Source organism: Nanorana parkeri, unplaced genomic scaffold, assembly GCF_000935625.1.
Source record: "Nanorana parkeri isolate BGI_ZX_2015 unplaced genomic scaffold, ASM93562v1 scaffold116, whole genome shotgun sequence".
Lineage (NCBI taxonomy): Eukaryota > Metazoa > Chordata > Amphibia > Anura > Dicroglossidae > Nanorana > Nanorana parkeri.
This window is the reverse complement of record NW_017306384.1, coordinates 519,691-535,567: the sequence shown is the minus strand read 5'-3', so window position 1 is coordinate 535,567 and position 15,877 is coordinate 519,691. Positions and strand designations below refer to the sequence as shown.

The window sequence follows — 15,877 nt, the reverse complement described above, 5'->3', positions numbered from 1 at the left end:
GATTTAAACGCGAGCCAGAGTTTAAACGACCTGGGTCGAAGATGCTGGGGATGTCACCAGGGCATCAGAATTGATTTAAACTGTGCTTTCGCAGCCAAATTGGAATAACACCCATTTTATATTTGTTACATGTTCCCATTCACATAGCATAAGCTACAAATAAAAAAAATCAGTTTAAAACGCTATTAATTGGGTTAGGGTTTTAAGGATCAACATGTATTCTTGTTTCTTCATCTTTGAAATGTTAGGAGGGGCGGTGAGGGCTCTGATGTGGTTTGTCCATTGTATGTTAATGTTATGTTATCAGACTCGAGCCTCAAATTTCAGTCCCAAGACTATCCACTAGGACACTGCCGTGTGAATAACAAGACAAACGAACATATTAGAGAAGTTTTCCTAAATTTCACTGCAAAAGTGGAAATGCACTTAAAAGCTTTACCATGGGTATGAGCAAGCACTACAAGGTGCACGACAACAGTACATTTAACGAATGTAAATTAAGGCCTCATTTCACATGAGAAAAGGCTGGCACGTCCCAACTCCATGCACGGCCATATCGACAGCTCCCGGGAAGGACAGGTGCTGCGTGTGATTAGTACGCAGCCCCTGTCCTTCTCTATGGCAGTACGCGGCTGTAAACCGCCCTACGCTCACCCCAAGTGCAGGTCTGTACAGGTGCGGATGTCCCTTCTTGGATGCAGACTGGATCCATCCTGTCAGCATACGAGTACGGACACCCGCACGGACGTGCAGGGTGGGCGAGCGTAGGGCGGCATACGGCCGCGTACTCCCGGGAAGGACAGATGCTGCGTGTGATTAATATGCAGCCCGTTCTTCCCGGGAGCTGCACGATACGGCCGTGCACGTGGCATGGAGCTGTACGTGCCGGCCTTCTCATTGAATGAGGGCTTAAGGTCACACCAATACATCTGCTACTGCAGGAATTCGTAAATATTTAGACAAAAAACCATGTTCTTGCACTTCTAACAGCACAGCCCAGTACTGCACATGATTTTTTCTGATCCAAGCAATACTCCACTGTTTTAAATATTAAGAAAAGAAAAAAAATAGGACAAAAAACAAACTATTTCAGCTGAAATTTTTTTTAACTATAAATGGCTCCCGGCTCCATTTTTAAGTCCGCATTTTAAAAGCTAATCATTTGTTTAAAGAAGAACTTCAGGATTTTTTTTTTCAAATTAACCCGTGCAGTGAGGCCACCCCCGCTCTTCAAGGGTTAAGAAGTTCTTTTGGTCCAGGGACGAAAAGAAAGAAAATATACCGATCTGATCTTCAGTTTCGCCTGGCTATTAGACCATTCCCTGCAGCCTCTGGCGGTCTAAGGACCCATGACGTCACCATGTCTAATGTAGGTCCCTTAGATGTGAGGCCGCCGAGGGACCTTCCACAGCTGGAGTGGAGGGGGAGAGCGGTGAACGGTCACTGCCGCAGGATCGGGGATCAGGTTAGTAGATCTTTAACTTCACCTCAAGGCCAAAATGAGCAGTTAACCCTTGCAGTGCGGGGGTAGCCCCATTGGGAGGGTTCATTTGAAAAAACCTTGAGTTCATCTTAAATATAAAATCTAAGTACAGAAGGTTTAGCCAAGTGTCCTAAAAGAAACCTCTGCTTTGATTTTTAAAGCAAAGCAACATATTTGCTGTAAATCCTCATCTATCCAGCATATTTATCTCCCCCACTGATCTCTTCAGCACCGGTAACTGAAGGAAATACACAGTACAGTAAACTCCCCATTATGCGGAATTCAACCAACGAGAAAAAAACAAAACAAAATCGAGGACATAATATGCCAGTTGCTTGATAGACATGTGCACAATAAAGAATATTGTAAGCAACTAAATTTATTTTGCATGTGCAATAGCCAGCCTGCTATTGGCTATGGAAATTTGAAATAGCCAATAGCAGAATCTAGCCAGCAGATGCATATGGTTGGGGGGATTTGTCGCTTGTGTGTTAATAGCAACTGTTAAGCAACCAGAAACTACAGTTATCCAGCATCTACCAATCCCCATTGGTACCGGATAACTGGGAGTTTACTGTACTTCTGGGTATGGAGGATCATGTGACCCACTGTGTCAGCACTGAGACCACAAGTATGGTCCAAAGGAGAGTCCATAGCGCTGTGAGCTACAATTTCAGCAACTCTTAGCTTACACAACTTTCCTTTGCTCCATAATGCTGAACGGGGGGGATGTGCTGCTGGGTAGAGTTACATTAATGTGGACCTTACGATTTGGCATGCGCACTCAAAACATCAGGTTAGCTTTAAAGAGTATCTAAACTGAAAAATAGAATATAGCAGTGAAATCAGTCGTCAGCTGAAATGGGTGCATTTGTTTTCTTTTTATTTTCACCTGGTATTCCTGCCAGTAACACTTCCTTTGGTGACAACGCTGTCAGTATGGAGGAGCAGGCAATGCTGCTCCTCCATACTGACAGCGGTGTCACCAAAGGAAGTGTTGTCACCCTAGGCCACTCTTCTAAATTGGGCTTCAAACACCTCTACCTATTTTCATCTCCATTTCATAGAGAAAGGGTATTCTATAGTTCACAGAAGGTAGCTGCAAACACTGATAACATTATTTGATACATCAGTTCTGTGCACAGGAGGTTAGGAGGAGTCTAGGTTTCTGGCAGAAGCAACAGGTATTTTTCTGTACTTGCAGAAACTGTACCGATAAAAAGAAAACGAATGCAGCCTTCACATCTAAGGACTGGTAAGCTGTGATAGATTACATTTTTTGTTTTTGGGTTTAGATACATTTTAAGTCTAATACATTGAGCATTTTTTTAAAAAATCTGAAACAATGGCCTATTAAAAAAAATAGCAGGACCCCCAATCCATGTAAAATAAATAAAACACGAATCTTAAGAGGGCCAAGTTAATTTATTAAATAATGGAAAAAAAGTATAAAAAAAACATACAAACACTAATATAAAAACAACAGCGGGACAATTAAAAAATAAATAGTATACAACCGGGAGCCTTGATTAAGACAAAATGTACCTGCTTGTTAGCCTTCAGAACAGTCCTCAGAGTAGCTATTTGTTCCCTCTTAGTGCTCAGCAAAGCTTTCAGTTTCATGATTTCCTCCACCAGAACCCCTTTGTCCTTTTCCATTTCAGAAGCGATACTGTCCAGTGAATTCTGGTGCCATGACATGGCAAGAGCACCCTGCAGGTGTTTAATCTGGTCTTTGACAATTGCTACAAGATGAGTGACACTAAGAAGCTCTCTAGGCGAGTCCCCATAATCTGACCCCAAAGTAGAGTCAGGACTACTCAGTGGGGATCTCTCACCACTGTGAAGCTCTGTTATCTCTATGTCAGGGCTTACCAAAAGCCTGCCAAAGTAGTCTGAAGATTTTCTTTTTCGGAGACGCACCTTTGCTCCTTTACCATCTCTGTAATAATCAAGCATGACACGGTTTGGTGTCAGGTTATTTCGCATGCAGACATGGTTGTAGAGGTGAGCGAGCTCTTCTATGAATGCCAAGAGCTCCTCCTGGGCTAGATTCAACTTGCTCTGAAAGTCACAATAAAGCCTCCGTGCTGTCCTTAGCTCTTCCTGAAGTTCGGACAAGACACCTCGATCATCAGTCTCAGATTTGAAAGGGGACCGCAGTTCCTCAAGGGAAGCTTGTGGGTTTATCACCCACTTTTTCTTTTCTTCCTGGTACTTCTCCTCAAAGTTTTGATATTTTTGCTTCACTTCTTCCAGCTCTTTTTCAAGTCTGGCTAAATCAATTTCTTCCTGTCCACATGAGCATTTCACAAGGTTATTTCCATTGTCCAGCTCCTGACTGGGAAGGGTTTCCTGCTGGAGCACCTTAATTTGCTCTACCAACTCATCGTTTCTCTGCTGTTCATTACACAAGTCCTTCCTAACATCATCCAACGTCTTCTGTAGGTCTCGTAAACTGCTTTCCATGTTGGACTTCTCACGGTCAACCTGCAAATAAATAATGAAACATGAACACTACAATAGTTAAATTGCATAGGTTACATTTACATTGTAGAGAACGTTGGAGAGAAAAAAAAAAAAGACAGGTCCATCCAATCCAACCTTTGCGTAGGTCTGCCACCTTTTTTATTATTACAAATATATAAACCAGCAAAAACCTTCCTGTCCACCCAAAGCAGTCAGTCAATCTCAAGATCAGTCTTCTTCAGGCAATGGATGCATCATGCACAGACAATTCATTTTACAAATTGCTCAAGTGCCCCCTTAAAGAACTCCGGGCAGAAATTTGTATTAACCCTTACAGTGAGGCTACCTCTGCACTGCAAAGGTTAACGGCTCGTACTTGTCTAGGATCAGGAAACAAAACAAAAAAAACTTACTTACCTGATCCTGCTCATAGATCGGTCTCTAGAGCATCCCTCACCCTCCGATGCAGCGGTCTAGGGTCCCCGAGTCACAGTACATAGTGTATTCGACGTGAGGATGTCAAGAGAGCTACCATTGCTGCAGAGTCGGAGGAGAGAGGCTGGAGGGAGAGCTGCGGATCAGGCGAGTATGACTTTTTCTGGCTAGACAAAAATTAGCAGTTTTCTCTTGGGTAGCCCCACTGCAATGGTTAACAAAATCTGTGACCGGAATTCTTCCTTAAAAACTATGGCTGCTTTATGGACTCCTGCGATGAGATTTTAATAATGTCGGGTGATGTGTCATTAATAAACAGCTCAAAGAAAGAACCGTCTGCATCTAAGTGCTGGCCTCGATGTAATGCAAACCATAAGAAGAAGACAATGGAAAGAGATTCAAATCAAATAGCTGATAAAGCAACCATTAAAGCCTGCTGATCATGCCAGAGGATCCAAATTTTGTACTTCTATACCGTAGTTGTTTATAAACAGCTCAGGTTTTTTTTGGTGTTACAGATAAATCCTTGGTACTTGCTTTCACGCTAGCTTCAAGTGTATTTCCACCTTTCAAGCCAAACTAGTAAAAACACCTATTTTAGATTTGTTACTTGTTCTCATTCACATAGCATAACTTTTAAAAAATAGATTTAATTTCACAGGCTGTATTCTGAGAACTAAATTTTCCTCTGGAATTGAATAGGGGGTGCGGAGGTTAATGGTCATCTTGCGCAATTGCAAAAAATTGTGCATGCAGTTTTTTCTAAAGTAAACTTGTTTGTGTAACACTCCATTTGTGTATTTTATTTTAAAATTAAAAGTATGGTATTTAATTGTTTAATCCAACTGATTGAAAATCCGCCAAATAGATTATGAAAATAATTATTATTTGCAGCCGTAAATCTTCTATAAAAAAAAAGGACAGATCACGGTGAAGGTGCTCAGAAATACCTGGAAATCAGCCATGTTGCCTACTGCAACAAAACATCTAAAAAAATATGTTTTTTGAAAATTTGTTTTAGTTATGCTGTGTGAAACGGAACCCATTCACAGAGGGATTTTCTCAAATTTGACTGCAAAAGCCGAAATACACTTAGTGACATAATCCTCAGCTTTCTTTCTCCTTATACAGATCTACACAATGAACATTCTCCAAAGCCACATTTATGTTTTATGTTTTAAAATAAAGTCTTACTATTTTAATCCCTTTAGAAAGTCTGCCGTGCTCGCTCCTGTGTCTCTTCTCTCCCCTCACACTTCCTGTCACTTAGTAAAGGTGCCCATACACCTTACAACCAACCATCGCAAGACTTTTGTCTTGCAATAGTTATAAGCAAATTAAAAGCTTGTACGATCTGTCCATCTTGGACAGGCAGATCGTTCTTGCGATCATCGAAAGCCCGCCCCGAGCAGGCCACAAACCCGCCGACAATCGTACTATTCTCGGCGGGTTTTCAAACACGCTCGTTAGACAAAAGACATGCGACCGTACAGTTGAAATGGTCGCACGCCTTCCATACACCTTGCGATTATCGTACGATCGCGGGATTTCCCGCGATTATCGTACAATAATCGCAAGGTGTATGGGCACCTTAAGAGCCGTGCACATATTTCTTTCCCTACAACTCTCATGAAGCAGAGAGGAATACGGTAATCTCTCATTGCACACAGCAGCCTCCTCCCCCTCCCTCTGCTCACTATACACGCTGTGACAGTTTCACTGCTTGTAATCTTCTCTGCAATGCTCCGAATTATCAAAACTACTTACAACAGCTTTACAACAAACCTGCTACAAACATCAAGTTTACAACAATCTACACAGGAAAACAACTTTATCTGAAATGTAGGAGTCATATACTCTGGAACTGCGTGACCAGATTCAGCATGTGAGCTAAGACTCATCAATGCCTGTGTTCCGGTCAAAAAATAAAAAATAGTGCTTGCAGCATTTTTTCTGACCAGACCGCAGGCATTGATGTACCTTGCATTCCTGTGCGGCCGATTGCAGTGTGGCCGGAGGGCGTGGCAGCGGTGCCATTAATTTTCATGCACCGCCATGCCCCCTCCCGCCCCACAACAAAGTGAGCCAGCCGCAATTCTGATTCTGTCCGGCACGCACTGTGGCTGGTGTGAACTAGCCCTCAGAAGAAAGTATGAGGCTGGTGGCAGCTCACATGATGAATCTCCCCATACTTCCTCCTTGGTAAGCCATGAAGAGAGAAATCAAAGATCAGATATTAGTGTGGGAGAGCTGAAGAAATCCCAGCTCCTTGCAGAGTCTAGAGGGGAGGATTTGTGGGTGGAGACTGAGAAGACACGCCCTCAGCATGTTGTTGTCCTTCACATGAACGAGCACAGAGGGTAGCTACTTTTCAGCACACATACAGGATCATGGAGAACAAAAGTAGCCACCCGCTGGCAGGAAGTTGTGGCTGGAGAAAAATCAAACTGATTTTGGAGCATTTAGAGCGGAATAACAAAAAAAAAAAGGTTACACATTGATTATATAATAGAAGTTATTTTTATTATTTCATTTATGAGTTTAGTGTCCCTTTTGTCCCAGTAACTGAGCACAAAACAGACAAAGTCCAATGGAGCTGCAGGAGACTCAGAAGAGGACCCAAAGATAGGGGTCTCATGTTCGTTTGTAGGCATGAACTCCTACTTGGGATACCAGATAACAGTCCCTAGAACCACTCGGGAAGTTTGGGCTGAGGTCACCTCAGTAGTGGGCTGTCCTTTGCGGGTCTTAAGCTGGCCATACAGTCTTATTAATTTTTTGGTGCAACTTGCGGGCTGAACGAAAAAAAAAAATGTATAATGGATTCCTCCATGGATGAACGAATCTCCCGCTGCGTCCTTGGTATTATGACACAAATGTCTGCCACTGTCAGAATACCTGAACAGTGATGACAGATGAATGGCTGCCGTCAGTGTTCAAATTTTACATTCAGTTCTTTCGGTTTTCTGATTACGGGATTGTCAGATGGAAGGGTGCCAACAGGGGTACGCACTGTACAAATTTTGGCAGGTTTGTGAGGATTGTATTTTCTGCAAAACAAAAAAAAGTCTACATATTCCTACAAAGATTTCTGTACGTGGTGCTCATCTAATTTCAGATATCAAGAAGCAACTTGGCTTAAGATGAGGGAGATTGCCAGCATCATATGACCAGAAGACTAAGAAGTTTCTCTAAGGTGTACGCTGCAAGCAACAACATGTAGTAAGCAGAACAAATCTCCTTAAACTACAATGGTAACATGTTTACATGTTTCACTTATTTAAAAAGGTGAAAGGGCAATAAAGATCATACTGTTGTAATAATTGTTATTCAGCTATCAGAATGATTTAGTGAAAGGGCTGGGCATAGGAATATATTTCTACATAGAAAAGACAGGGTGCTTAATTGCACACAAGCCTCTTAACCCTGCAAGGACAACCGGTTAGCATTTTGCTTCTAGAGCGTTTTAATCTGATTTAATTTAGATATCATATCCTGGTCTGAGCTCTGGTGGTCTGAAGCATGCTGGTTTGTCTTTAAAAGTAGATTCTCATTATTCAGTACACAGGCTCACAAAACTTCCTCACCTGAGTATTTTTTTTTTTTATTGTTGATCTCTTTAAGGAGGCATGTACTCAATAACTCATTTTGCTAGGGATGTCCAGATACCAGTGCCGATACTTGGCATTTTCACGAGAACTACCAGGGTTGCAGTGGTTGCAGCTGGGACCTGGCTCTGGCGCTCCACCACTGTCCTGAAACCATTAGTCTGTATTGTTTTAGAAAAACTGTCACATGACAACAAACATGTATCAGTACTCGTACTTGCAACAATGGTATCTGTGCATCCCAAATATATATTTATAAAAACAAAATCATACATTAAAACAGATGCAAATCCCAGGAGCTCCGTGTGCTCCTTACAAATGACAGCTGTCTCCTAACTTTTGAATTTTTCTCTAGTCTAGTCTTGGAGCAGGAAAGGTATCTGTACCGAGTACAGTACTCGGTATAACTGCATCCCTACATTTTACCAAGTCGCTAGACTTCCATGGGATGTATTTTAAACACAGATCATACCAGGCCACACTTCCATGGGATCTTTCAAAAAGATCCACAAAAACAAGCATGTTGAGGACTGAGTTTAGACCTACAGCAACAGCCCAATTAGAAGCATAATAAAAAAAAAGGCACAAATATTTTAGAAAGCCTAAACATTGGGGGGTCAGCAAATGCGCTACTCTCAATTTATGGGAAAATGAGTTCAACAATACAAAAAAAAAAAAACCCCACACATCAGGCATTATTAAAGAATGAATCGCTATTGTCAGACATGATACTACATGGCAAAAATCTAGAAACAGAATCACCTTACCCAAGTAGGCTAATGAAGCATGATAGGAAGCTGGCCCCCTGTATACAGCACATCTTTTCACAAGACATGATGGGGGGAGATGTTCTTATGCACCAACTTAAAGTGACACTAAACTCAGGAGTTAAACCTTAAAAATGCATTCAAGTACCTTAACTATTAACAAAATGTATCTTATTTGTGTATCACTCAGCTGTACATCCTCAAATCATCTCTGAATTGTTGCCGACACTGTCCCTTTTGGAGGGCGGCTTACTTTGTTCCCCATGTGTATTGTAAAGTAGTCAAGTGCTTGTTTTAGGAGAAGAGGCTGTGGGGACCAATCTAGCAGCCAGGCGGGACTGAGGGTCAGGTGAGTATATCTTATTTTAGACCCTGGACAAAAACAAGCGTAACCCTTGCAGTGTGAGGGTAGTCACACCAAGGGTTCATTTTTTAATATGCCTGGAGTTCTTTAACTCCACACAGGTCCAATCTATAACCAGCGCATGGGGGTCAACTTGAATACGTCTGTGTACTAGAAGCAGCAGCCTCTGCCTACTTCATATCAGAGCTGGACAAATCCCAGAGGCCAGGTAGGCAATGCAAAATTACAGCTGGTGCCTAACTTTTGGAGGTTTTCTCTGTTACCAATGGAGCCGACTCCTAAAATAATCCTAATGCCTCCTGGATTGGACAGACCAGCTCCTGAATTCCATATTCTTTTGTCCACCCCGGCTTACATATTTATGCTTTAGCACCTGGTCATTATAGCAGAACTCCAGGAATAATCATTTTTGGAAACTTACATAGGTTCTGCTTGGCTTGATGTAAATATCCATATCTGAAGGGCTGCTGAAACTTACTGTAGTAATCTGCATTATGTAATCTGCATTATGTACAGTGATAACCAGGCTCTGATGGGTGCTGCTATTTTTTCAATACATACAAGGCATTTTGATTGAATGAGGTGGAGATTGCAATGTCACCGCCACCTCGTCCAATAAAGCTAAGAATTTGATGAGAAAAAAAAAAGGGGGGAAGGTTTACTCTGCAAAAAGAGGGTAACTAAGACTCTCATCAGAGGCAAAAAACTGAGCTGCCTCTAGAAGATAGGGGGTTTGGCCACCTCTAGGCTATGCTTTTGTTTCTTTGCTAGTGTTCCACTCCTGAAGATGGCTCTATAACCCAATTGCCCTTCAAAGATCAAAAGAGAAAATGCAGAAGCCGATTTCCTGTCCCAAAGCCAGATAATTGTGCCGACAAAGAGCGAGTCTCAAGCACGGGTGACCTTATGGCTGAAATGGGAGGCTGTATTTTTATGAATATCCAGCCAACACGCATATAGGTCTTTGTAGTATGCATATAAAGAGGTAGATATTTTAGGCCCGGCAATCAAATGATCTACAAGATGTGCACAAAGTATTCCACTTGGATTACAAAACCGCACATGCTACATTCTAATGCTAACTTAATTATATTCAAAAAGGCTCACTGCTAAGTGACTCCAAAAAGAGAAGTTGCTGACAAGACATAAGATAGTGGCAGTGAGTTACTAAGTGGCTGATAAAAGACTGTCAGTCAGCTGTTCATAAGCAGACATGATGACAGATATGACTCCATAAGCGACATCCTACACCACACATGAGATTAGACTACTAGCTGATGGCTAGATCCATGTTAGATAACAGGCATAAAGCAGTCATAAGCAGACTGCATTTGAAGCCACAATGGCATGGTCTGTTTATGGCGAGTAAAAGAGGAAGAAGTGATTTTCTGCAGATGGCACAGCTGCACACAGGAATGGTGTCTACACCCAATTTGTCTACCAACTAAACACGCAAAGCACAGACCTAAAAAGGGGAACGCAATACAAGCTGGCCCATGACTGGCTTGCTCATCAGTTTTCAGAGATTGTGATGAGTAAAGTTCCACTCATTCCGGTTCTATTAGGAAGTGGAAATTTATCAGCATGTGCTTCCCGGAGCTCTTGCCATTATGTCCAAGAATGTACAGCACCTTACACCCATTAGTGTGCATTCCTTTAGCGATGCGAGGTTCACGCTCCCCATTGGTGCTCTGTCACCCCAACCTCCTTATTACTCCAGAGTCTTTAGACATTGGGCTGCAACGGATTATGCAATTACCATGCATACCCATGGAGTCACAACGATCAAGCATCTGTCTCTGAAGCTGGCTAAGGCTGGGCACACACCCTACAACCATCGCAAGACTTTTGTCTTGCGATGGTTGTAAGGTACTTAAAAAAACGTACGATCTGCCCATCTTGCATAGGCAGCTCGTACTTGCGATGATCGCAAGCCACGCCCCGAGGGGCAGGCTTCCGATGACCGCAATGCCGAACGGGCAGTGTGCGCTTGCGCACACCGGCCCGTATGGCTGTTAACGTACGGACATGCCACAAACCCGCCGGACGTATGATGCTCGGCGGGTTTTCGAACATGTCCGTAAGTTCAAAGTCGTGCGACCTTACAGTAGTAGAGGTCGCACGGCTTCCACACACACACACACCTTACGATAATCTTACGATCGCGGGATTTCCCGCGATTATCGCAAGGTGTGTGGGGACCTTAATACACCCTGCAATCACTGTACAATCTCCACAAGAATTAGCAAAACAATGCAATATGGAAACAAACCTAAACAATCCATTCAATAGGCAGGCAATCAGGAAGGCCCTTGACCTACATAGTTGTGCGCTGAATACTGAAAAATGGCCTGGATGGGAAGGGGGTTTAACACCGCGGATGTCAACTGGTTAAAGATTTTACAATAAGATTGTATATTTGCGTGTTGGGGGCACAGATCAGTGCCTGATGGAGTGAAATCTTAAATGTATAACTAAAAAACCTAAACCTTCCCCCACCACCACAATTTATGCAGGGAGTAAGAAATGGTTCAAATCTGTCAGGTTTTGTTTTTCACCTGTGTCCCATTGGGAAGATTTCCTTCAACTTCCCAGCCTCTAGACCCAACCGGAATAGGAGGAAATATCCGAAAGTGAGGAAATGTACGCAAAAGACAGTTGTCCCCTGAAACAAGTGTCCCTATGAAAAAAAGATTTCCCTTCTATTTCTGTTCTAGTGACAATACAAAGGTTTGGATTTTCCCTCACTTTAAATGGTCAAGAGGACTAATATAAAGTGTAAATATACCTAAAGGGGGCACACAGAGCAATACAAACTTGCCAGGAGATCTAACACTTAAAAAAAACACCCCACAGCAACCTCAGAAAGCCTCCTATTAGGGTAAAATACTGAGTTGTTCCGATAGGGAAAGCTTTGATATTTGACACCATCTCCAGCCCCCAAACCTTCCTAAGGGCTCATCACTAGGAGTGGCGGCCTCAGTGGCCAATAGGAATGCACTGGAAGCAGAAACGAGCATGTGCTTCATCAGGATCGTCAGAGCAGGCCACCATTCATTCCGCCATAACTGCAGGCTTTGAAGGACGCTACAGGTGTGTGCAGGCACAGTGGAAGGATTAGTACGTCTGTTGAGTCTTTGTTGCAGTGTCCCAGTTTGTGAAATTTCACTTCACTCACAGTCCACTTAATAGACAGCGAACTGTTTTGGATGGAGTTTTGGCTTCAACAATGATAAAGACTTCAAAGAGATACAATGAAACCAAATACCAGCGCTGAACGCCCTTGCAAATTAAGGCTGGGTTCACACCTAGGCGTATTGAATATGCGCGATTGTCGCGCGTTACCGCGATTTACGGTTAAAATGCACGACAAACGCGCGTTTCCAAGGGCTGCTTGGCTGTATCCCAATGGAAACGCATGACCAAAACACCCCAAAGAAGTACATGTACTTCTTTGGGCGTAGGCCGTTTTGTAGCGCGTTCAGACGGGCTGAAATACGCCCAGGTGTGAACCATACCCATAGGAAACAATGTGATTTTGGTGTTGGTGTCCTGAAAGGACGGAGAATCCTCCACCGGAATAACCGTGGCCTTGTTTAAACGAGAGACCGGGGTATCCACCACCGGCGGCGAAGACCACTTGGTCACAGGGCCTCCTCGAAGGGGTAACGAACAGAGAAACGCTTAGGAACCGCAAAGAACTTGGTAGGCATTTCCACTCCTTTTAAATTAAATCATCAAAAAAGGACATGGAAGTAAACACCTTGGCAGAACGCCTACTCTTATGCGTCCCAAACTGCACGTGCGGCAGCGTGGAAGTGCTGGCAACGTCCTTAATTTTAAGGGTCTCCCTGACAGCGCGGACCAGCGCCGAGACCGCTTCACGTTCCTGGACCGTAGGAGTGTAGACGCAGCCTCATCCTCACTGGCCGAATCAGGATGTGAGGAATCACCCGGATAAGGATGAGGCGACGTCGCGGGAAGTTCCCCCTCCTCTTCAGACTCCCCTGACAAGGCAGGGGATGGCAAGGGTAAATCCCGCTTCCTAGGTGGCGCTGCGTCAAGGCGGTCACCCAGGGGAGACTACAAGGATCTAAAATCATCCAGCCTGTAGCCCTGGGGACACTTGCTAGAAGAACCAAATCCAAATCTGAAGAGGAAAGAGGAAAGGGAAAACATTTCCAGAGAAATTTTGTTTAGCTCCTTACTCCTGACGCTAGGCAAAAAACTGGAGACTTGTCAGCAAGTGAGGGGTTGGGCCACCAGCAGGGGCCGCCCCTAGGCTGTCTTGTCTTTTTGTTATGTGCCTAGCGTACTACTCCTGCAGGTGGCGATATACCCTACCATTCAGGATCTATGATCTGTTGCCCTGTGTCCTTCAATGAACGGGAGAGAAATGTGTGCATGTTTTATCAGGCTTCATTTATATAGCCATTTATATAGCCTATTAGGGCTGTACATTGGCAAAATTCAGTGTAATTCTGCATTTGGGATCACAGGTATGTGCAATCAGCAATGGCCAGGATGCCGATACAAATCACTGGCAGGTTAACAAGAGCCTCAGGTGTTGGCATAATAAAAACACACATCAAGCAGTTAAATGCATCTAGGCACAGATAAGTAGCCCCTGGATACAAACTACAGGGTTGTTAGTCTGTCCCTATACAAATATAACTGCACAATGAACAGCTCCTTTCAGCCCGTTATTGGTTTGTACAAGCCTGATCTCAGCAGATCACACATACCTGTGATCTCAATCTCAGAATTGCACTGATTCTTGCCAGTGTACAGCACAAAATCGGCAGTATGACTGAAGCCTTGCAGTTTGACCCTATGAACCGGTTGGCATCCAGCAATCCTCTTCTCACGGTGGCCATGGGAAATGTGCAAACTGGACTTTGAGTGTAATTTATATTGTTATCAAGTATTAAAAACAAAAACAAAAAAAAAACAAAAAACATAGAACTCCAGGAAAATACAAAAGTTCCTTACATAAAATATAAAAAGGTTTTCTTATGATAAATTGATTTGTAACTTCTCCATTTCCAAGTGTATATCTATTAATCCTGCCAGTGCTGCTGTGGGCTCATTTTCTACGCCAAGCCAACAACGCCATCTTACCCTTTCTGAATATGCAGCGTTGTTGGTCCTCTGAGCTCTTTCTCCTTATTTAGCTATATAGGGACCTCATCCTGCCACTGTGTCCATCTTTAGAGGCCATGTCGGCCAGCCCTACAAACCCTTTCACTCCAGTCAGCTTTAGAGCTGCAGCTAACGATTATTTTCAAAATCGGTTAGCCGATTATTAAGTTCGATTAATCGGATAAATAAAATAAAGTTTAAAAAATGGCTCCAGTGATAGGACTACTAGTTTGTATTGAGGTTGTAGTCCATCACAGGAGCAAGCTTGGAGCGGTGGAAGTAAAAAAAGAAAAAAAAAAGATAGTGTGGTGTGCAATATAGTGAAATGGAAAGTGTAAAATTATACAGCAATGAATGCAGAATGGCACCGGCTATAGAGGACTACAAAACCCAGCAAAAGCACATTATACAGCGCAATGCAGAACACCGCCAGCTATAGAGGAATACAACAAATCCCAGCAATAGTACATAATAGCTGGCGGCATTCTGCATTGCGCTGTATAATGTACTATTGCTGGGTTTTGTAGTCCTCTATAGCTGGTGGTATTTAGCATTGTACAACTTTATAATGTACTATTGCTGGGATTTGTTGTAGTCCTCTATAGCTGGTGGTATTCCGCATTGCGCTGTATAATGTATTATTGCTGGGACTTGTAGTCCTCTATACAGCGCAATGCAGAATATCACCAGCTATAGAGGAGTACAACAAATCCCAGCAATACATTATACATACAGTGTATAATGCATTGCTGGTATTTGTATTCCTATGTATAATGTACAGTACAATGTACCAGAGAAATACAAATCCCAGCAATACATTATAGAGCACCATGTGTGGGAAAGTGCAGGCTTACCTGAGCAGTCTTCCAGCAACTTGCTTCTGAGATCGGACCTGTCTATCAGCGGCTGTCATCCCCCCACACCTGCTCCTCCTTACTACATCTCCCCGCGTCCCTGTGCCGATCGTGGATGTGGGCGGGCGGTGAGTGTGAGGCGGGGAGGAGGTGCGGCGTGTGGAGCGTGGATGCGAGCGGGTCTGGCAGCGGCGAGCGTGAGGTGGGGAGGAGGTGCGGTGCACAGCGTGTGGAGCTGTGAACAGGGCCAGCTGATCGGAAGCCGATTAATCGATTATTGAAAAAGTTGACAACTTTTTCAATAATCGATTATAATCGATTATGTCGATTAGTTGTTGCAGCCCTAGTCAGCTTTGTGGTGAATTAAGTGATATTCACGTCATCCTGTCACCATATCCATCTTTAGAGGATCTTTCGGCGGGCAAACAAATTACTTTCTGCTCTGTTGCTCCCCGCCCCCCCAAGTCTTAACACAATAACATCCCGACTGCTGCCCCAACAGCAAGAAGAGGAAGGAGGTATCTGTGGTCATGTGACCTTAAAGCAGACCTTTACCCATATCTTTAAAATAACAAAACACACTTTTAGAAATGTTTAGTAATGACAATCTACAAACACATACTTCTAGATCAGCGGCGCCCACTATTTTTCGTTTGGAGATCTACTTTTCAAATGACAAGCTCAATGAGATCTACCAACGAAAAAACACCTGCATTCAGGGGCGGGAGGGGGCGTGGCGGTGCATTGAAGTCAAT

The 15,877-nt window shown here is 43.4% G+C and overlaps 1 protein-coding gene across 1 annotated transcript in view; it reads right to left on the bottom strand.

Annotated features, from left to right (window-relative positions):
- Nucleotides 1-2,977: 2,977 nt before the first annotated feature.
- The window catches only part of LOC108784474 (protein bicaudal D homolog 2-like), a 25,454-nt gene continuing 12,554 nt past the window's right edge, over nucleotides 2,978-15,877 (bottom strand). The window contains exon 5 of the mRNA XM_018553306.1: nucleotides 2,978-3,973. Within this exon, the coding sequence (XP_018408808.1) occupies nucleotides 2,978-3,973 (996 nt within the window). The remainder of the gene's footprint in view (nucleotides 3,974-15,877) is intronic.